General features: G+C 39.9%; 1 protein-coding gene across 2 annotated transcripts in view; it reads left to right on the top strand.

The window, feature by feature from the left end:
* Positions 1-9528: 9528 nt before the first annotated feature.
* The window catches only part of LOC138631402 (rho GTPase-activating protein 42), a 57620-nt gene continuing 43775 nt past the window's right edge, over positions 9529-23373 (top strand). For both annotated transcript variants that reach the window (XM_069716326.1, XM_069716327.1), the window contains exon 1: positions 9529-9777. In XM_069716326.1, the coding sequence (XP_069572427.1) occupies positions 9624-9777 (154 nt within the window). In that variant the 5' untranslated portion in view covers positions 9529-9623. The remainder of the gene's footprint in view (positions 9778-23373) is intronic.

Below are 23373 nucleotides of genomic sequence, written 5' to 3' on the forward strand. Positions count from 1 at the left end.
ACCATAAAATTATGTTATTGGAACAATACAACAGTGGAACTATATTGGATGTAATATAATGATTAAATTAGATAGTCCTCTCTCATTTCTATAATTAAGTCAACAGCCGTGCGAGCGAGCTTGATATGGACATTAAGCCAAAATTCCATTGTGTGCAATTTTTTTTAATCATGAAGCTTTTGTTTGAAATCTGTGGTGCAACATACTGTAAATAGAGGCTTTGTTCGTTTTCATAGAATGTAATGACTGATATACATATCATAACTTGATTGCTTTGTGTCTTTCAGCTGTGCAGCACCCCTATTTGCAATCTGCGTCTGTTTCATGACAAACTGCCTGAGGGATTTGTCACACCTGAGCAGCCGAATATCAGATTTCCCTTCTCCTCTCCTTCCGACAACATCTTAAATTTTACAGGGAGAGATGTTTGGCAAAGCGGCACATCAAATGACATGACACATGAAAGCCAAGGGTTTAATCTGCTTTTGAGAAAAGGATCAATCCAGACATACATGAGCTGATAGTGAGGTATGTGGTGGTTAGTGTGGTCTCTGCACCGGCAAAATGTAAAAGTTGTATCAATCCTTTCTCAGAATGAAAGTACTTCTAGTTAAACACCGGCTTGTTTTAATTGTTGTGGCTCCCTTTTGTTCCAACATGCTTAAGCTTGACACCTTAACAACAGCCGAGCTGAATGCAGCCTTTTAGATTAGCATAAATCTTTAAAGTGGAAGCTGTCACTCATTTGGTTTGACTGGCACTACTCGTGATGAGAGGCAAACGAAAAGAGGTTAGATAAGCCTTTTGTCTTTGTCTGTTAAATGCCTCGACCTTGGATTATTGAGCTTCTGTCAACTGCAGTCTCCTCTCCCCGTCGCTTATTTTCCAGCATTGTGCTTGTGTAAGGACATTCTGGTGAGGAGATAGATGACAGTTGTGAAGCTGTCCTTACAGATACTTAAGACAGTCATTAGTCGTGACCTCACCTGGCAGACAGACGCAGGCTGGGAAGCTTATTGTGAAATGTTTAGCATGATGTCTGTGCGAGGGAAAATATTAACTTGACATTTACAAGCAGCATCTGCTGCTCTGAGGGTTGTGATGAGAGTGTTTTGGACACGTTTAGAAATGACTGGGTCCAAATGTCACAATAACTGGGTTTACAAAAGTTATGCCTGCTTGGATACCGAACTGATTTAACTAATGTCCCAAAACGGTGGTCATGAATTTTGTTATAAATGGTATCATTTGAAGTCACAGTATGTTGTTGAATATTAACAATAAACAAGGTGAATAAAAAATTACCATGTTTATCATCAATATAAACTCTACAGTGATGTCATATTTGTAATTTTACCATTTTGTTCTTTGCCTTGTCTTCGTTCACCTGAGCGATATAATGTGCATTTGTGTGGTAATTTTAATTTGGTGAACAAGCATCACATATAATAATCAATTGATGGTGTTTTACTTCAGCTTCTATTCGTTTGACTCACCGGCAGTCCAACAACTCCTGTGTCAGCGCTACGGGGGCGAGACTGTGTAACCTTTGTGAACGGGTACATGACGGTCTTCCTCTTCCAAAGGAAAAGTTCAATGAGTAAGTAATAAAACATTCTTACATTCAACGTTCCAACACTTAGAGATGTTGGTGTTATAGTAGCTTCTGGTGAGTAAAAATAGAAAACGTAAACCTGCAGCGTGGAACTTTTGTCGGCCCCTTCTGGCAGTGAGAGTAATTACAAAAACATGTAAGAGCTGCATAGGTTAGGTTAGGTTAGGTTAGGTTAGGTTAGGTTAGGTTAGGTTAGGTAGTTACTTTATTAATCCCCAAGGGGACATTTTTTTTCGCTACAGCAGCATATAGGAAGCAATAAGATAATATAGAATAATAAAAAGCAACAAAATAGCAGTAACAAATATGAAATATAAAATGCACAGTATATACAGTACAGTATATATCTATATATATAGATATATAGTATACTTTACAAATACCAACCTGTCCAGGAATGCGATGTCTGTGTTGGCCCTCGGTCACTTCTATTTTTTTGAGAAATGCTACATCAATGACTTTCCGTGTTTGTACAAGCTGTAGATTGTTTTCTTTGGGGTTTTTTTTAACCTTAAACCTTTCCTTTGAACACTGAGGAGCGTCGCCAATGTTCCCGCTCCCCCTTTCAGCTAATATCACTGGGTGATGTGAGACGTGTCACTACCGGTGTCAGTACGGGAATGTCTCACCAGACACCAGATTCAAAAACTCTGTATTCTGTAAAATACAAAGAGATTAATTTTGTGTTGATATGCTTAATCAGCATTGTACGAACATTTGGCCAGGACTTAAATGTAACATCGCTCATCTATATGCAAAAGTCCCACACTATAGATGAAATACCCAAAAACTATTTAGGAAGAAAAGACAATTTGTGTCTTTGCTAATTTTCTTTGTTTATTTATTTATTTGTTATTTTAGTTAGTGGCAGTAGTCGTTGTTTGTTGGTACAATTATCCACTTGGAAAGTGTAACTACCTGCCTGGATCTCGTTAGAAAAGCGACCAGAGTAGCTTGATTGAAAGGCACAGCTGTGATGCAGTATGGCACATCAAATACGGTCTGTGAGGCATCAGTCTATTGAGCCCCTCCAGAATTATGTAACTGCTGATGAGGCTAGTGCTGTTATGGATTTGTTGTCTCGAGTCTGTGCCAGTGCTCAGGATTTAGCATTTCTTTCTGCTCTGTGGCAGCATTTAACCTGTCGGAGGAGATTCGATGCGCCATGCTGATGGGCTGTGAAACTCTAAAGTTAATTTGTATGCTTTATAAGCATGGAAGCGTAGGCTATATTAATATCTCAGCCGAACAAAACAAAAAAAAAACAGATGTGACTGGTGTTCCTTTCATCCATATACTGCTTCTAGTTGCGTTGGCTCTTTTTAGGTATGACCCTCAGAAAGACTTTTCTTCTCATTTTCTATTACCTGGCACATAGCTGGGATCCCAGACAAAACAAACAAAACTTCTATCACTCAATCACCTGCAGTGGAAGCATGCTTGTGTGCCTTTAAAATTGAAGGCTACGTAGTTATTAAGCTTTCCCTTCAAGGCACATTGCACTCCAAGAAAACTGATCTCTTGAGGGAGATTTTCTCAAACATAAAGTAGCCCCATCAACAGCCACTCAACCTGAACTCAACATTTCTGTTTGTTTGGTCACATATGGCCAAATACTGCCTTTTTGTCAGTTACTGAAAGTGACTTATTATGCACGACGTGTGGCTCACATTTACACTGGAAAGTCTCAAAATGTGGACATCTTGAACAGTGTCTTCCTATGAGATTACAGTCAGAGTTTATTTTATAGGGAAACAATTTTTACCAGCTCACTACCACTCAGTGACTGCTGAGTTATTGTATTGCTTTGCTGAGAAACATAATACCTCTTCTTTGCCTCTGGGAACTTGCTGTATTACAGTGATGCAATTTCAAATTTGGTGAGAATTGTTTGCTTGATGTTATCCTTTTGAATACGCAGTAGAAGTTCTCTTTGGCTCCTTTCTCTCTGTCAGCAGAGGAAATATACTGGATAGAGAAACTTCAGGTGACATAAAACTAATGGGCTTTAAATTTAACCGTGAGAAGTGAAGATGATTGGAAAACTTTTTGAAGAATATAAAATTATAATTCAGCCTCCCTGAGGAAGAGTCTGAAGCATCGGAGGACCTGTGTAATTCTCTCTCTGATGAAAACCCTTAATGCTGATTTATCTGATCAAGAGCGTCTCAGCTTTCCACAGTCTGCTCAAGGAATACTAATAAACCATTCAATGAAGTCTCCTTCAGGAAAGAAATGAACAGGATTAGGGCTTAAACCAGATAATTTAAGGATGCAACAGTTGATCTTGTACACATTTTATCCGCGACCTCTGTGTCTCAACAAAAATATGTTTATTTTATGGTTACTTTCAGCTAGTATTATTGCTTTAATAAAATACATAATCTGCAAAACTGTAACCAACACGAGAAGAAGCAGCAAATCCGAAAATAACCACCACCATTAGGGGGGAAAAAAGTTATCTCTAAAGTTCTCCACACTTCTCTCAACATCAAATCACTCCTCCAAAGCTGTAAAGCTCCGCTTTTGATAAGGGAAAAAACTGAAAAGCCGTGGCATCATTTCAATCCAAAATTGAACTCAAAAAGGATGTTTGATCACAAGCATGGAGTCCAGATGGAATAAGCTACAAGAGAGAATGATCCAGTTTTACATGCAATCTGCTGTTGTTTGGTGGAGCCACGATATTGACTGGATCCCATGAAATAAAATCCCAGATGGTGAAAATGAACCGTCCAATAAATTACACCATCTACATGTCTACATTTTTGACCAGTGTTCCTTGTGACTGCTATTTTTAAAACTAATGAACCAGCATTTGTCAGGTTGCACAGTTTTTTATAACTGCTCCTAATTGTCATATTTTTATTACTTTTACGACTCAAACCCAGCATGAAAGGAGAGAAAAAAACTGCTAAGAACAGCTTGATAAGGAAGTATTGTGTTTGGAACCAATTCACTCCATTTTGCTTTTCTTTTAATTCCAAACAGATTTATTATTTTTATGGTCAAAAGGGAAGGTGGAAAGAATCTGAAGAGACGTGAGTCATTCCTTTTTCATTGACATGTTAGATGTGAAAAATTCTACTTTGTCCTAAAATGAAATCAAAGCCTTTTCTGAGATTCAGAGGAAATCAAAAGCAGCTGCCAGCACTTGAAGCTGCAACCTGCATCACACGTTTGGTTTTAAAAATAAGAACAAAGGCTTCTCTGTAGTGTAATAACTCTAAACTCTTCAGTTCTCTAAACTCTCAAAGTTTATCCGCAGATTTTTTTTACATCCAGCACAATGATTGGTGATGTACCGATCCATCCTCACAGTGTGGGACCAACAGATAAAAGAGTCAAAGAGTAGTCTATTTGGCTCGACAGGGATGTGCTGCAGTTTCTACTGTTTCAAATTAAAGCCAAAGTCCCAGCAAAGCACACCAAATGTTTGCTTACAAAGCTGGTGGAGCAGCTCCTGCAATTCATCACCCAGATTTAAATTCGTGCCTGGGGTCCGCCTGGACAGGTATCACCTTATAAAGGTCAATGAGGCAAAAAATAAAACCGCTGTGCTCCTGAAGACAACCCTTCTAATGTGCGCTGAGGAGATTTGTAAGTCAAAAGCAACAAATGCAGAGACACCGATGAGGCTTTCATGTGTGCTGGATTGCATTTACTCTCTCACTCTGGCATTTTCCAGGAGATGTGTCCTTTACCTGACACTAGATTCAACTCGTATCCGGCTGTGGCATTTCAAGCTAAAAAAGCTTACCATCCCAATTTTCACCGTGCAGTGAGAGGCAATAAATGGAATCCCTGTGGACACTCCATGCTTTAGAGATGCCTCTTTTTATAAAGAGGAGGTAATCACGCATAACTGCTCAGACGTCATCTGGACATGGGAGTCATAAACGAGAGGCCGGAGCTTGCCACTTTGGCAGATTGCACTGTCACGAGGTAAACAACGGAAAGAATGAGGAAGGACTCATCTGATAGGAAGTGTCAGAGCATGATTGGATTAAAAAAAACGTCTAAATTAGGATCATTAATCATGAGCTAGAAAAACAGTGACAGGTCTTGTTCTCAAAAGCTCTCCTCTGGAACTAAGCTGAGTGCCACCCGGAAATTATGCAATTACCTTAATACTTGGTTTAAATGAAGAGCGTGCATGGACGTGTCAACTGATAATTGGGGAAAACAGCGCAAATTATTTAGTGGTAATTGCCATCAAAAGAAGTCTAGTTATCTAACCCTGTCTTTTTTTTTTTACATAATTAATACAACAGCCTTAAAGTCACTTGTATCTGATGCTTGCCTACAGCAATATGGCTGATACCGAACGTGATTTGAAATGTCTTCCTCTGGCATAATGCCGGCAGACTCTAACTGCATCCTGACCAGTAATACACATGTCAAGTGCGTGACGTCTTCAATTTCATCATCTCTGCACTTTTAAATGGAAACTGAGAAATTGGCAGTGAGCAGAAACAGTTTTTTTTTTTTAATATATATATATATATATAGTCCATCCTAGTCATCATCGTTCACCCAATAACCCAATTCAGTACTGCAGAGTGCACACAGCAATTAACTCAAAGCAACGGGGTTTCCACTAATGTATCACATTTCTCTGCTCACTGTGTCAATGTAACAAACTGCACCCCCGAGGGCGGCTGCTGCAGAATGATGGCACGGGAGCCGGAATTGACGGGGGCATGTTAGGAACCAACAGCCCCCCACCTCTCCCGCCACAAGGAGACCAGACCATATCTCACAACCGCTGTCTGCCCCACTGTGTGATGCAGCAATGTCAGAGGAAATCTAATCAGAAGTTGTCTGACTTGTGCATAACTCATTGCAGAGCTAATTGATGGTTTTTCTGCATGGATTATTGATATCTGTTGTGAAATCCAAGTCCTTTTTCCTTTTTTTTTTTTTTTTTTTTTCTCATCTGAGTTGCTGATTCTCCATCAGGCGAGGCAGGAGTGGCTCAGTTTAATGCAGTGAGAACAACAGTGAGGATGTGGGAAGATAAGTGTCTTCTTCCCCCAGTTGTACGATATGTGAAAGATGTCTCATTCACTTAGTGTGTGCAGAAAGCCTGCGTAGTTCCAGTGTGTTTTGTTGTGTGTGTGTGTGTGTGTGTGTGTGTGTGTGTGTGTGTGTGTGTGTGTGTGTGTGTGTGTGTGTGTGTGTGTGTGTGTGTGTGTGTGTGTGTGTGTGTGTCTTGGTGCGCTCCAAGGCAGTCTCTTTATGGCTATTGGTTGGTCTCTGTAGGTGCAGTCACAGAGAAAGATATGTGTGCTGCTTCTCAGTTGTCTCATGTTTGCATGACTAATGTGAATGTTCGGATGCCTTTCTGAGAGAGGGGCATAGTTCTCTTTTGAGTATCATCTTAATTAAACCAAATTGCCCTCGAAGACTCTACTGGCAGCTATTTTAGATCGCAATTGGCCGTGTTTCATACAGCTAACCACTCGTCCTCAAGTCGTGACTTGTGTGTTGTTAAGGGAGTATTTAAGACTGCTTTTCTGCATATTTCTTCCAGAATCAGCATACTTGTAATGACTGGAATGCACTACATATTCAGCTTTATTTGTCGGAGAATTACATTGAGCCATTGCTTTTTCCACAGTCATACCCCACCAAATGGATAATGCATGCGAGGGCATTATTACAGCTACAATAATCACATATCCCGAGGCAAACTGGGCTCCCTGGCCTGCTTTGTCACATGCAAATTTAATACAATTTCAGTGTGTGCCACGAGGAGTGTCACACCTTTGAATGAATCACTGTGTTTTGTGTTCAGTTTCATTACCAGACTTGAGATTTCATCACTGTAAACTCATATGTGTGAGGACATAAATGCCGCCGCCACCGTCATCGCTGTTTCCTCAGGTGCAGCCAGAGGCTGCCCCCCCCCCCCACACACACACACACACACACACACACACACACACACACACACACACACACACACACACACACACACACACACACACACACACACACACACACACACACAACTGAGGCATCTGCATGTGTGTGTCGCAGAGTCAGAAAAAGAAACACTTTGTCAAACCTACAGAGAGCTACTAAAATCAGGGGTGAAACAATAATCAACAAGGAGCAACAGAAGATAGGGATGGGTTACTCATCAGGGAATCCAGATAACCCAGAATTCCTCACAGCCAGTATGACCTTATAATAGGAATGTATTTTTGCATGTATTATTGTTCATATGCAGATCTAATATTTGGCTGTTTGGTTCTCAGTGAGAATGTTTTATATTAGGAGATTATGACTCTCAGGAAGCATCTTGTATACTGTATGTACTATTTCATGTTTGGTCAACAAAATGTTTTTTATTTTATATAATTTATTGTAATCTGCTGTGAAACTGTAGTTTGACCAAAGGCCTGCTGGCCATTGCTAGAATATGATGTTAACACACGCTAATAACTTGGCTGCAGCTACATGATGTTGCCCCAGAAGGTTTTCTGTCCATGATGATTTATCTCAGTGCTACCTAGAGTCAGAGCAGGTATGTAGGTTGCTGGTTAGTTAAGGCAGAAGGCCACCTTCCAAATTAAACCGAGCACAAGAGCGTCCCTGTTTAAAGGGCTCCCAGTCTGCTCTTAATTGTGAAGCATTAAGTTGTCAGTGCATTTTTATTTATCTGTGTTGATTCCAGTCAATGCTGCAACAGCCGCCTCTCGTCGGAGATTGTTTTTACATCCTGCTCAAAGATAAAGCCACTTCCCGGCCTCCTGATGCTGTTAAGCACTGCAAGTAAAAAAAAATAAAAAATAAAAACTTGTCCAGGAGACTGAGTGCCACGTGTGACTCAGCCTTGGCTTTATGCCTACCAAAATACCCACTGGAGTGTGACACCATAATCACTATCCTTCCCTGTTGCACTACGAGAATGTGCCAAATTCCTGACTGCAATTAGGATCTAGTTTATTAATTACTTCCAATTACCATGGTATTAATTCAGATCCATCTCCCCAAGCCTTCACTAATTCCAGTATGATGTTTTGAAAACTCAGTATACAGTTTATAACTATAAAGTAGGCCCAAGGGCATCATTTAACCTAAAATATTAGATGTGGTCATGTCAAAGGTTAAATACTACAGCAGTAGAATCGCAAATGATATCTTTATTGTCTAATTGGTATTTAACAGAACTATATATTCTGTGAATGTAAGAGCCTACAGCAGAATTCAGCAGTTTTGTGTATCACAGTCTGAATGTAAAGTACAACTAAAAGTTATCAAGAGTTCTTCCATAAATATACACCTTTGACGAGTGTAAAACTTGTTCAAAAGTTGAATCTAATCCGTGTGTATGGACACCAGGGTGTGGCCTTGGCTCAAAGATGGTCCGTGACATAATCATGCTTTGATACAGTTTCATAAAATTAGTATATGTTTTCTTATGACATGGTTTTGTACCATTTTTGTATTTGCACCGAAACTGAACTGTTCATTGTTCTTTCTGTCAGTAATTAAAACCCCTGACGGGCATTGAAGCAGAGTGGACAGGGAACCCAAACACTCTGGAGCCAGTGTTGCTTTAATTCACGACTGCAAATCAACTCACAAAACTGTGTTCCTAGATGTAGCCGGCCTACCTATGCATATATCTCATTTTATTATTTTGCTTTTATTTAAAATGTATAGCCTATTAAACGCTGGTGCGTTTACGTGCTACGTGAAAAGCGTATTTTTCACATTGAAGAAATCAGGGTTTTGAATATCGAAGTAGGACGTACTCATCGTCTACAGTTGTTGTAAACTATCCAGAAGTAACCAGCAGGAGTCATACGACCGCTATTTTTTAACATAGGTAGCCGGAGAAAATCAAAGCGGAAGTGAGGAACACAACGGAGCTGGAAAAGTTTTTGGGGGAACTTGGCGAAGTTGGTGTTGGATCGGAACTGCGGGATGCAAAGTAAAAACTTGTGCGTGCAGAGTTACAAAGTTTGATCGTCAGCGTTGCAGTCGAGGGACAATGGGACTCCCCACTTTGGAGTTCAGTGACTCGTTCCTGGACAGTCCGGACTTCAGAGAGCGTCTCAAATGCCATGAAATAGAGCTGGAGCGGACAAATAAATTCATCAAGGACCTCATCAAGGACGGGAATATGTTAATCACTGCGCTCAAGAGTAAGTTGCCCAACGCGGCCTTTTTTTTCTTCTTCTTCTTCTTTTTTCACTCCCGCGAGTCCAGAAATACAACCGTAACTACCTGAAACCCGCCGGCGGTCAGAGGATGCATTTCCACAGCTCGTTTCAGTCCTCTGTGCCAGTGTCTGAATGGTCCCGTCCCTTTTTGAGCTCATGCCACCAGGAGCTGAATAAGCTTGTGTAAATTGCTTATATTTATACAAAAGCCAAACATAATTCATTATTCGGAGGTTGTTGTAATTCCTAGACATTTGTTTGCTTTTTGTCTGCCTCTCCGGCTGTGCTTGCATGCATGCAGAGGCTTGTCTAACAGAGCCTATAAAACCACAGTCAGAACAGTTGCTGTGATATGAATGGGTTTACCCTCCTCTACTACTCAGTCTCAGGGCCACAGCCAGACATATAGAGAGCATTAGTGCAGAACCAGATTGCAGTAACTTCAATTTATTAATGGAAGATGCTTTCTCAAGGGTCACCTATCAGAGTGGGATAGGCTTCTTCACTGACTCATATTCATGACAATGAGGATGCCAGCACTTTCTCTGAGGTCATCGTCCTCTCAAATCCCACGTTCGGTCTCAAATTCCACTACGCTGATTAAAGTGGACTTCCTGCTCTGCTGTATCCCCCTGGGGATGGAAGTTTGGTCTGTAAATGTCAGAAGTGTGTCTGTGAAATGGAGAAAGATGAGAAATATAGTCCAAATAAATATGGAAAACAGCTAGCTGGGAATACGGTGGGAAGGACACAGCAGTGTGTTGTGCACTCACTAACTTATCACTCGGCACAGTTTCTTTTTCACAGTTTGACCGAACATGGTGCCGTGAGCCTTCACCGGGAGAGAGCATCGTTCTTTTCATGGCTTCACGCTTTAAATCTCCATTCCCACACAGCACTGTACCTGGTTTTACTTTTTGCTGCTCCTGTAGTTTGAGACAGTGATGCTGAAATGACACCTAATAGGAAGACACACTGAGCAAGAATAAAGCGGCAGTTTAAGCACTAATACTTTAAACTATATATTATACAGTGAGCTCTTAAAGTTTGAGACCACTTTAAAAGTCAGTCGAATTTTAATATAAACCTTGAAATGTTATGAAAGTTTGAGGATCTAGAAACATTTAACAGATGTTGTCACAAGAAGAATTTTTTTCAGATAAGGTATTATTTCTAAATGTGTTTGCACATACAGTTAAATTTGAATCCTTCTGTATTTTTTTGAATATCTTTTCTGAAATTATTTCCTTGAAGATGAGTTAAAAGATTTTTCTAACCTTTAATCTGAAAAAAAAAAAGAAAAAAAACACACATTCAAGAGATCAGGGCATGGGTTGTGGAAATGTTCCAGTGCTGCAAACAAATATCCAAAAACAAATGTCTAAACTTTGCCTGTAAACTTGGTGGAGTCTCATTCATTTTGAGTCTCAAAACCAGCATTGTTTAACAAAGGTAACCAAAATGACAGACTCTGAAGTGAAAGTCTGAAGGTCTTTCAGTTGTGTCCTTCCTTGAAGCAGCATCCAGTGGGTTGATTTGATTTATTCAAAAGAAACTTGTTTAACTAAATACATGTTATATTCACTTTATATGGCTTTGCTAAGTAGTATAACAGCGGGAGACGTGGCTTCAAAAGAAAGTGAATGAGTCAGAAGTCAAAATTGTTATTCGAGGTAATGAAAGGGCTTTCTCAGTGTCAAATCACACTGGACTAAAGGTCTCCAAAGGGACATTGCACAGAGCTCTATAACACTTTGTAGAAACTAGATCAGCCGTATCCGTAGCAATATCAAGGCTAACCAAAGGTGACCACACTATTACATGATCAATTCATCAAGCTTTGTTCAGAGATACAAAAAAACAAAAAACAAGACATTGCTAAATAAAGAACACAAGACTGCAATCAGCAAAGTCCTGTCAAAAGAAGGTTGTCTTGCAGTGCTCTCAAAGAGACGAGTAGTATCTCTAAACCGCTTCTCAGAAGAGGAAAACAACGGGCTTCGACATAACAGCATCAGCGGACGGCTGGAGAAAAGTCCTGTTTACTGATGAATCCAAGTGAGAGATTTGTGGCAGTAACAGAAGGGACTGTTTATAAGGAGACAAACAGGAGGGAGAATAATACCTCAGTGACTCAAACCCTCAGTGAATCAAACCCTCAGTGAAACTTTGACGTAATATTCAGGTCTCGGGCTGTTTTACTACTCTGATGTTGGACAACTGAGAGACCTGATCCACCCTGCGGTTAGGGTGTTTGTGGAGAAGGATTCACACTGCAGCAGGATAAATGAGCCCAAACACACCTCAAACTTTTGAAAAACTACTTGAGGACCAAAGACCAAGAAGTGCTGACTGACATGACCTTTCGTCCACAATCACCTGACCTCAACCCCCATTTATGGGGCACTTGAAGACCAAGAAAGTCAAACATTCCTGATTCCACAAGAGGCTCTTTGGGAATTGTCAGCTCATGGTGGGACAACAGTTTAAACAAATTAGTGGAGTCCATGCAACTTGATTCAAAATGGGGGCAGAATGGATATAAAATTATTCAGAAATTATTTTACATTTTTCAGAAATTCAACTTCTCACTACAATTTCAAGTTGATTTTTCCTTTTTTAATTCAAAACAAATGCATATCTAGATAACTAGTGGTCTCTGACTTTCAGACCCCACTATTAGTTTGAACATACAGCACATTATTTGTCTTTATGTCTTCAGGTTTGACCACACATTTGGGTTACAAACGCAGCTAGGCCCATTTTGTATCTCCATTCTGCATGAATAGGTCTGTTGTGTCGTGAGCACTGAGCTGAGGTTTGAGAAAGCTCTGCCTTGTTGCAAGTTATAATAGTTTTTAAAAAACAATTATCGAGTTGTCCTCACAGACAACACTTCTTGGCATGAATAATTATTCTGGACTAATCGGAGCCATTTTTAATATTGAACAGTGATGTGCATAATAACCCAATTTCTGCTGTTTCAATATTGACTTTGGTGTTGTATTAACCAATGAGCACAAAGACAACTATTGAGGAAACAGTGACTTATATAAACAGTGATGGGAACTTGGCATTTGGATCATTATGCCTAACCCATGTAACAGTGACTTCACAGTTTGTCAGGGCACCTGGATGACAAACGTATTTGATACCTTTTTTTTTTTTTTTTTTACACGGAAGCATTTCTGTCGCTGTGCAGGGCACCACAGGTGGAGAGGGATACGGTGGATGTTTTAGTCATGGCAGTCAGGAAACTGAGTACCAGGATGTCAAAGGTCCGCACAAACGGTTTAATACCGAATAAGACCTTAACACTCCTAGTTGTATGCGTGTCAGATGGGGCGGGGGGGACTTGTGTGTAAACTACTACAATAAATAACCTCGAAACATGGCCACAACATGCCTATTAGAGCTGTTTGAAGGAACTTTTAGGTTGTGTCTGTCTTTGCTTTGTAGTGATGAGTGGGTTAGTCGTGGAGAGCAGAGTTTCAGTCAAAGGTAGAGAGAGAGAGAGTACAGGAAGCAGAGTGATGGAAGTAAATTATTGATGGTCTTTAAGTTAGGACGCCACAGAGGTTTACAACACTTTACGCCCTCCCCCATCAGTGGTGACCTTGTCGGGAGACCTGTAATGAACCCTTTTTCTTATAATGGTCATCATCTCGTTTCAGAATTGAAAAGTATGCCATAATTTATTGGTCTTCCCATGCTGTTTATGTGAATAAGGTATTTGAGCCTACTTGTGAATAATCTGATGTGCCAGATAGCTTTTTACTCAGAACAGCGAGTGTGTCATTTTCTGGTCTTGCTAATCCAACCGCCTGGCAAGTCTAGGTTGTCGATACGTCGCTTGTAAAATGGTTCTTGATCAGCTTGATCATTAGCAGAGCTGCTAACGTTAGTATCCTTGCTACTTTTGGTGGATGCAGACAATGGTGGGGAAACGCTGACGGGTGTACTACACTCTTTGGTTACTGGGTTCGATTTTGACACATCAAAATCAAATTAAACTTCGGAAGGAAAAGGTAGCATCATAATTGGGGATAAAACGGAGGCTGTGTCATTCCTTGTTTTATACAGTTTTGTGCAAAAGTTTCAGACACTTTGAATGAAGTGAATTGATAAGTAAAATCTGTTCATCATTTTTGAAAGCATCCATACGTTACCTTTACTGCATACAACGTTTGCACAATAGCGTATGATTTTACAATGTATCTGGTATGTTTTTCGCTCATCTATATGTAAACATTCTCACGAGAATGCACAGTAGTTAAGATTGCCGTAGTTTTATCTCGGTTAAGCGTCACGGTGAGGATTGTGGTCTAAACATACCCAGATGATTAGTCAGGTGTAAATGAGATCCTTCTGCAGATGCGGTGTCTATCTTTGGTTGTTACTTTGTGCGAACACCTGTTGAAAATAACACCTGCTGACTTTAATTGATTTCTCTGCTTGACTGCAGTAATTAAAAGCACTGAAGGTACTAATGATCCCTTTGGTGAGTAGGGTGGGAGACGCTACGTATAGCTGCCAGGATAACTTATATCAATAAATTCCGAGGCACTCTGGCAGGTAGCGATGAGGCATCGTTGGAGGCCAACGTAAGATACCCCTAATGCCAGTTATTACATTTCTCTTTCACTGACTTGTCATGTGCAACTGATTTGCAGTTTTAGGTAAAAACTAACCCACACTGTGTGTCAAGATATTTATAAAAAGGTCAGTGCCGCTTTCATGTCGGCATAGTAAAACTGAATAAAGTGTGCTCTGACTGCTTAGCTCAGGATGCATCCTAACAACAAAGGGATGGAGCTAGTTTGGCTCTGTGTAGCGGTAACAGAACACCCACCAGCACATCCAAAGTTGCAGCGTCATAAGGGGTCATGGTCGACTATTTCTTTGCCAGGCACAGTACGTTTATTCAACCTCTTGTGATGACGAAGCTCCAGGAAGTGACTTCATCCAGATAAGGAATGGTCTGACAGATAACCACAAATAGAAATGCATTTTTTTGTTTTAATTTTCCTGTTTTCGAAGAAATGAAACAAAGTAGAGATCTGTTGATTATTGAGCTTTAGAGGTGCTGGTAGGCAGATTTTGTTGCTGAGTTACACAAGCAACACATTTACTGTACAGACATGAGAATTGTATCCATCTTGTTTTCTAACTGTTTACAAGAAAACAAATCAACATGTTACCCAGGATGATAAAACTGATGCCTAAAGATTGTAGCTCATTCAAATGTGTATATCAGAACATGTAATAGTGTGTTATTAATATAATTTCATTATTCAGACACAGATCTAACCACCTGTCATGTACTGTAAGTCCAGTTCTAATTCATCTTTCAGGTGTTGACTGATTAGTCTCTGAAGAAAACTATGTTAAGGCTGTTTTGCCTGCTAAATATTGACCTTTTTCATCGAACATTTGTTGATTTGGGTTTTGTTTTAAGTCCGGTTTCAACTGAGCTGCTGGCGAGAAAAGTGTCATCAGTGAACCACATATTATTGTTTTATACGTTTTGGCCACAGAACAGACACAATATGATTAATAATCAAATAAAAAAAAAAAAACTGGTAAAACACCTGAAGACTCATCGCTGCACTCCCAGCGTGGTGAATGGATACCTCGAGTCGTGCTTCGACTCGGGCACTCAGCGTTCGGGTGATGGCTCGTGTTCGTCATGCATAATTTGTACATATTTATAAATCAACGAGCCGACGTCTTGTTGCTCGCACATCGTGTCAGCGGGTAGAGAATCCACACGATCTAATTGTGCATCGTTGCTCTTTCTCTACTACTGTTCAACCCGGCATCTTACATTTTCTGCAAAGCTGAATTAGTTCCAGATTTTCTGTGTCTTCAGAATTTTTTTGTTATTATTGAACAAATAAATAAAAAAAGAATGCTCTTGTTAAAAAGATTGAAACGCATTGGATTTTCCTAAGCTGTGATGTTTTGTAATAGGAGCAGACGGATTTGCTGTGACTAAACTGGAAGACAGCCTATTATTACCTGACAGTGTGTCTCTGCCACCACGCATGCCCACGCCTGCTCACAGCTCCAGAGGGATCCTCGCTTCCTGGGAGTTATGAAGTAATGAATGGATGACATGCATCAGGGTTGTCATTATGAAACCTACAGTATATAGCCAGCCTTCTGAACAGCATCGTTGCATGTTCCAACTGCGCACGCATGCATCATTATGAGGTGTTTATGTCACAAAATATAGCTCGAATCAGTGACTATCATTTTATTAAATAACAAGATGAAATGTAGGCTATTGTCAAAAGTGATTTCGTGACAGCTTTCAGCTTTGGGAACTCTGAGTGTTTGTTTGTCTGAGGACAGATGATGCTCCCAAGGCTCAGCCACAGGAAATGTCCTGTAAACATACTTGTATAACCATCCCCCATCCTCCCTCAGATAGCATTTGGCTTGACATCATTCTGCCTCACTGTGTGGGTGTGTGTGTTTTCTCAGTGTCTGTGTTTGTCGGACTGTGACTAAGGCAGGCTGTGTGTTGCGGGATTATACCATTTAAAATGTATTGCTGCTGATTTGACTACTTTGAAGAATTTTAACTCGTGTAATGGAAATTAAATACAGGAGTACATTATGTGCCTTGTTTAGCAATAAAGCCGAGAGACGCTGTAAGCACGGCTCATGCAGCACGGCGAGGGACTCGGCTATTTTTGTGGACAGGTTTTGATAAAAGGATTAGACGTTGTATTCCTAAAAGCTGCTTCCCCCTCAGACTGTGCAGGGAAATGTGTGAGACTCCAGATTGAAGTCTGTTTTGAAGCACTCTGTTGTTACACTGTCAGTCAAAGTGATTGTCACACCGAGCACACCATTCTCAAGCTTACAGTCGGTCGCCTGGCATTGCACGCTGGTACGTTTGTTGCTTCTTCAGACTGGGAAGGATAAGGAGGTGCATACGTGTTTTTCCTCCACGTCAGTAAAACGTCACTCCTCAGCTGGAAATGTTTATTGTTATATTTTTGTATTAGATGTAATGTTTTGTCGTTTTATTTAACGTAGACAAAATGCAATGAAGTCCAGGCAAATGGAATAAATTGAAGACGTGCTCAAGTGTTGCTGTCACAAGGATGAAATGACCAAGACAGCCATATTTTTCCTTTATGATTGTGCTTTACTTTGTTGTGTACTAAAAGATTGTATAGCAAAAGATTAGAATATCAACTTAGACTGTGCAGTTGCTAAACTCCAGGAGCACTAGAAAGCCTTCGGTCCCTGGCTCCATGTGATCACACATTGGGGGTATACATTAGTTTTGCTCAACTCTTCATTGTACTTTGAAACAAGTTTTTTTTAGCCTTTATAGATGCAAAATAGATTTGTCTAAAAACCTTTCTGAAAAAGTATTTTGCCAGCTATTAATACAAAAATTTGAAACTCTGCCTATTTTTTTCTGTGTTCTCTTTCTTACTGAGGCAAGTTCATCTCTCTCAGAAGTTGTGTCAGATGTGTTGTCTGTGTGTCTTCTGAAAGAAAATCTCTCAACTCTAAAGGCTGTAGACCTTGTGATTAAATGGTGGATGCTGGCCTGTCTGGCTTTTTTCATTCCAGCAGAATTGCAGGGGTAATAACTCCTGATCTTTTTCTTTAGGGCTTAGGAATAAGATGTAGCATTGCATCAGCCTCATATCAAAGACACAGTGTCAGTATCTTCCACCCTTTTGGTTGGTTTCAGCACTGTAGAAAATAATGCAGGTATGTATTCTGCAGAGATCGAGGGGTATTAACTCAGTTGATTGAATCACTTGGCCAACAGTCAACATCATTGCAGTAGATCGACGTAAACAAATCCTTCCAGATTACTCATTTTGTTTATTGCATAAAAATACTACAGTATTAGTATTATTTTTTAATATTAGTATTAGTCAATTGTACAAGTTGTATTATTCTTAAAAGGACTTAAGTTCCTAAACCTCCTTTCTTGTTTGGAAACACAAAGAAGTGGTGTGAAAGCGGTTCAGTAGGATCACAACGGATCACCAGCTGATCAGCAGCAGGTCGACCAACTGCCAGTTAAAGTTACTGCCTGCTACTTGGGCTGCGTGGAGATAATGGATAAGGCTTTGTTTCAGACAACAGCTGGCGGTGGGAAACTTTCGTTATGCTCTTTGAGTGCCACAGCTACGCCCGCCTCCCTGCTGGGCGACTGACAGGCAAATGTAGAAGTAAGCAGGTGGAAGAGGCCTTACCTGAGGGGCCGCTCCCCCTTTACAATCCCTCCAAATGGTATCAAAGTGGCACAATGCACCCAACTGTTACATCAAAGAGATCTCCCCGTCTCTCATTAAGCTGGGTGCATAGAAGCTTTCCCCTTTGAAGACCTTCTAGTCTGAAATCAGCAGTGTCTTCCCTGACAAGATAAAGTAGCAACGCTGTTGAACTGAGCAGTGAGCTGTCTCTACCAAAGAGTTGCATTATTGCAATGTGTTTGTTTTGTTTGTTTGCCTCAATGAAAGACAAAGACGTTCTGTAAATTCTGAGAATGTTACACAGAATATCTCAGTGAGTCATTTTAGTGGAAATGTTAATGTGTAGCTATTTAGCAAAAGCTGAAGGTGCATTTTTAATCAGCAGTGAAGCTTTTTAATGGAACACATTTATGCCTGTGACTTAAGGTTTTAAAAGCTTTTTTTCTGCACTAATTTGCAGAAAAGCACTTCATTAAAACCTCCAAGAAATGCGCAGAGAAGTGAAACCACAACAGAGATGCTGCTCAGTAATTAGTGTTGTAATGAGCATGTCAGTCACATAACGCAGAGTGCTCGGAGTGCAGCACACTGATGTTCTAATATGCCTCAACACGAGCCGGCCCATCCTTCCATCTATTATCGACACCCGTCTTATCCGGTCCAGGGTCACGGGCGGGGGGTGGGCTGGAGCCCGTCTCGGCTGACTTTGGGCGAAGGCGGGGTTCGCCCAGGACAGGTCGCCGGTCCATCACGGGGCCGATACAGAAAGACAGACAATCAGTCATGCTTATAATCACACCTACAGCCTATTTAGATTCACCAATTAACCTAGCACACGTCTTTCTACCGTGGGAGGAAGCCGGAGTACCCGTAGAAAAGCCTTTCAGGCAGAAAGGGAGAACATGCGAACTCCACTCAGAAAGACTCCGGAACAGGTTCGAACCCAGGACCTTCTAGCTGTAAGGCTAGCATGAGCTACTCTACAGGATATTTTTTAACATACTTTCTGTATTTTTTCCTTCTGCTGGGAGTATAAAGTTAATAATGTTATGTGGTTAGCATGTAGTATCATGTCATAGCACTATAGGCTGTTTTTAAAGTGTTGTCTGTCAAAGAATGAGGTAACGCAGTAGGGCTTGGATCCTTAGCCCACTCATGAAAGCCCTTTTGCATTTGCAGTATTATAAACCGAACCGAGCCGGGTGCGACACAAATCGCAAATTAGTGACATGTAAAGGGTGGCGGAGCTAAAGCAATAGCCTCACTCGCTCTGAACTCCACCTCAACCCTCTCTTATCGTAACTAATCACAGGTAGAGCTTTTCTCCCGCCGATCCGATGCAGCACCAGCCCTCTTCAACTGCAAACCGATCGACGCCACACAGGCGACACCATCTAGATGTTAATTGGAAGGGAAGTCCAAAACGACTGCTGCAATTACCGCTTATTGCAAATAGGTGCCGCCAAAGAGAACAAAACCCTCTGAGATTGTAACTTTGAGTTTTTCGCCTGCTCTCTGTTAGCGCAGTTTGCTTCTGTTTGGGGGTTTGATTTTTTTTAAAACTATTTCTATTACTTAATGTGGCAGTTTAGTACTTTTATAACCATTGCTCTTGCAATTTCGGTCAAAATTCTTTGGCATCCTTGGAGGAATTTTTTCTCATTACATTGAAACATAAAGCAATTAAAAGTTCCAAAAAATAATTTAACTTTGTGTTGGCCACATCTGTATTTTTAGTGCATTTCTGAGAAACTTAAGTAATAATGTATTATGCCCTGAGTAAATTTGTTTATTTTTTTATGGTTTGGGAAATAAAAACCCACAAGTTTATTTAAACTGATAAATAATATCACACCAGCATAAAGTACTGCATTGTGGGTATGTGGTTAAGTCAGTTTTTTCACTAAGGGTAATAACATAGATGAGTTAATTGATTTCATGATTATACATTGAGGCAAGAGAATAGGAATTGCGAAGGCAACATTAATAACACTTTAGCTTAAACGGATATCATTACATTCTAAAAGATATAGCTATTTTGCCCAGGTGTTGGGGGAAGTCACCGCTCCCAAAGTACAGAAATCTGAATTGCTTTTGCATAAATTATGCTTGCCCCTATAATTAATATCCCAATAGCTACTGAAATATGCATTGACTTTGACTATTTGCAAAAAGACTGCAGACATTCCCGAAGACGTTTCTGTGTTTTTTCAGAGCCTGTCAGCAGAGGGAACTTGGTAGTATGCGGTTGCCCTGGAGATAAGATAAAGGTTGTGCCCATGGGGCTTTGCTTGGTGATGACTGACAGCCATAGTCCTCTCTCACATATCTCACACTGGGTGCTAACTGTGGTAGCTTCTCTATTCAGTCATGTCTTGCCTGGGTGGTCAGAACTATCCTCTTTGATTAAAGAAGGACAGAAGGACGGTACACCATACTGCTCTTCTTTCAGTTATGTCTTATTATCATTACTGAAGGTCAAATATTGTATTAGGGAAATTGCATGCAGGGTGAGATCAAATCTTTTCCTGAGTGTGATAAAATTAAAAAGCATTATTTTAGGGTCTGGAATAAAAGAATTGTAATAATGAGGCAAAATCTCAGAAGTAGGTTGTTGTTGTTTTTTTACCCTCAGTGGTCATGCTGCAATACCTCTATTCTGTTTCTCATTTCCATGTTACACGTCATGTGTTGAGTACATCTTGGCATTCAAACCATATCAAAGGTATGCTTTTTTCCCTTTTAATGCCTTCCTGAGCAGCATAGCTCTTTGTACCAAACTCCTGCTCTTGTCAGATGGGATGTAGAGGAGTAAGATAAGATATCTCGGGAACCCTGAACACTCTGCTTCCTTTACACCTAACAAAGGTGCTTTTTTCTTTCTGTCCTTTATTCATTTTTTTCTTCCTTCCTCTCTGGAGTCGAAGCGAATCTGGACTGCTGCTCTGTGTCCTTGTATTGCATCACCTGTGATTTGGTATTATTTAATCATTGTAATATGGCCGGTAATTACATGACAAGAGTGCACAGAGCACCCTAATCATGATAACTAGGGTACATAGCAGGATTTCAAAGATTGCAATGCTTTTACAGACTTGCTGTAGTTTATAGTAATTTAATTTGGCTACAGTGTGGTTAAGCAATGTTGTTTTATTGCCAAGATCTTAACCAACTGGCCTTTAAAAAAAAAAAAGCGTATATTTAGAGGCAGAAAGGCAACAGTAAGCATTTAAACTGATAAACCTGCTGAAAAACAGAGTTTTGTCTGCATTGTTTCAACTAAAACATTTAAATGTACAACTTGAATGTCTTCCACTGTTTATGCCTTTACTGCTGGCCTAAGGTTAAAACATTGCTGTTCATTTATCTTCCTTTATACTGATTCTCATTTCATTTATCTTCGCTGCTCGATGTTGTGATCACATTAAGTGAGGCGGTTTCTTTGTAAATGCTTGAGTAATATTTTGTGAGGTATCCAGTAAATAATGCATAAGAATGGAAAATAAATAGAAAAATCATTGTCTCAGGTCTTTCTTAAGCTTTGTCCTCATAGAAATATGGTTCATTCATGCATATGTTCACACTGAGCTATAATGGTAACAGAATCTTAAAGGCTCAACATGTGGGAAATGTCTGAGTCCTGTGACTGAATAATATAGTTATCAGCTGAGATGTAAAATAAGGTAACTTTTTAAGATTACTTTTCTGCTGAGGATTTCAAGAAAATTTGCCCACTTAGATAACATAAAGTAATTTACCCATAGCAAACATAAATTTAAACCTATTTTTTTTTTTTTTTTTCAAAATGTAGGTTTTTTTCACGGAAATGATTATGATGATTATCATTACAATGGAAAGGGGCATTTAACAGAATACAATTAATATATATTTTTTCTCAACAAAACAAAGCAATCCAGCAGATAAATCTGTGGAAAAGCCCTCCAATTTCACACTGGGTCCAGTCATATACTAGGGTTTAAACCTAGTCATCTGTTTCTTTCAGGAGAGTCAGGGAAGGGAAGAAACACTGGATTTTTCTCATTAAATCTGATATTAGAACACTTTATTTGACCCTTCAAACCAGTTGGGCCACACATGAGTTGCTTGTGTGGCAATTAGGGATTTAGGGAACATTTGTGTAATTGTAGATATAGAAAGTAGTTTATGTGAATAGCTAGAACAGCTACTGTATGTGAATAAGTGTTACTAAATATTAGTAGCTCTCGGACACTTTCATTTTGTCAAAGTAGTTCTCGGAAGATAAAAGGTTGGAGACCCGTGGTCGAGAGAACATTGACTCACCGTCACTTCCTTTGCATGTGCCAGTAAATAGCGACGTTTTAATAATGTAGTATTTTTGCGACTCAGGAATAGAAAATGAAAGTACTGTCCCACTTCTGAGCAAACCTCTGCTTCAGCAGCTGTGTCAACCAAGTCTCCCATGAGCCTCTGACAGAAATGCTGTCAAAGCCTATGGGACCTGTAGCTGTGTGAAATGCTAACGATAAATGCCAAAATAACCTTGGTGTTCAGGATTAACCACAGCGGCTGAAAGCATTTAGCAACATACAATGACCTTCCTAAGCTTTGCCTATGATGGCAGCAAGCTTATCAGTTAAAATGAGTGAAATTAGTATTAAAGAAAAAAAAACATTAAAATGAAGGTCATTTAGCAGAGAAACAGATCCAGAAGCCTCCTAAAATTTGTACTATGCAGTTAAGTTATGTTTGGTCAGATTTATTGTGTTGAGTCAATACTTGAACATTAGGACCTATAACATATTTTCTTGATACCTCACCTCCATAAACAGTAATTATTTTTTCTGCAAAATCCTGTTCTCTTTCAACCAACAAAGCTAATCCTCTCAAATTGTAAATGCAGCCCACAACTGTATTATTAAAAAGAAAGTAAACACGACTAATTGGACCACTTCATATCATGATCAGATGAACAGATCATTTTTTATACCCGAAGTTGACATTGTGTTGGGTGCTGTCATTAAATTAAATACAAATAAACAGATGTCATACTTTTATATGGTGTATTTTCATGGTTTTAGCTGTAAGGAAACAAAATGGATTCAGCTAACTGCAACATATGTTTGTTCTGTGAAGGTGGACCTGTTTGAACATCAGAGCTAAAAGATCATTCATTATTGATGATCCTGTGAGCAGATCCAGACAACTGCAGCTCACTATTGATCTCAGATGTGTAGCTTTCGAGTCAAAGTAGGAATGATAGGAGCATGTCAATGGCACAATACATCTTTTAGAAAAGCGACACTCAGGACAGCCTCTGCAATGTCTTCAAGTGGTCCGCAACACTCGAGATAGTGTGTCC

This window comes from Brachyistius frenatus, unplaced genomic scaffold (genome assembly GCF_029030835.1).
Source record: "Brachyistius frenatus isolate BFR_SWC_R1_liver_20210118 unplaced genomic scaffold, ASM2903083v1 Contig_155, whole genome shotgun sequence".
Classification (NCBI taxonomy): Eukaryota; Metazoa; Chordata; class Actinopteri; family Embiotocidae; genus Brachyistius; species Brachyistius frenatus.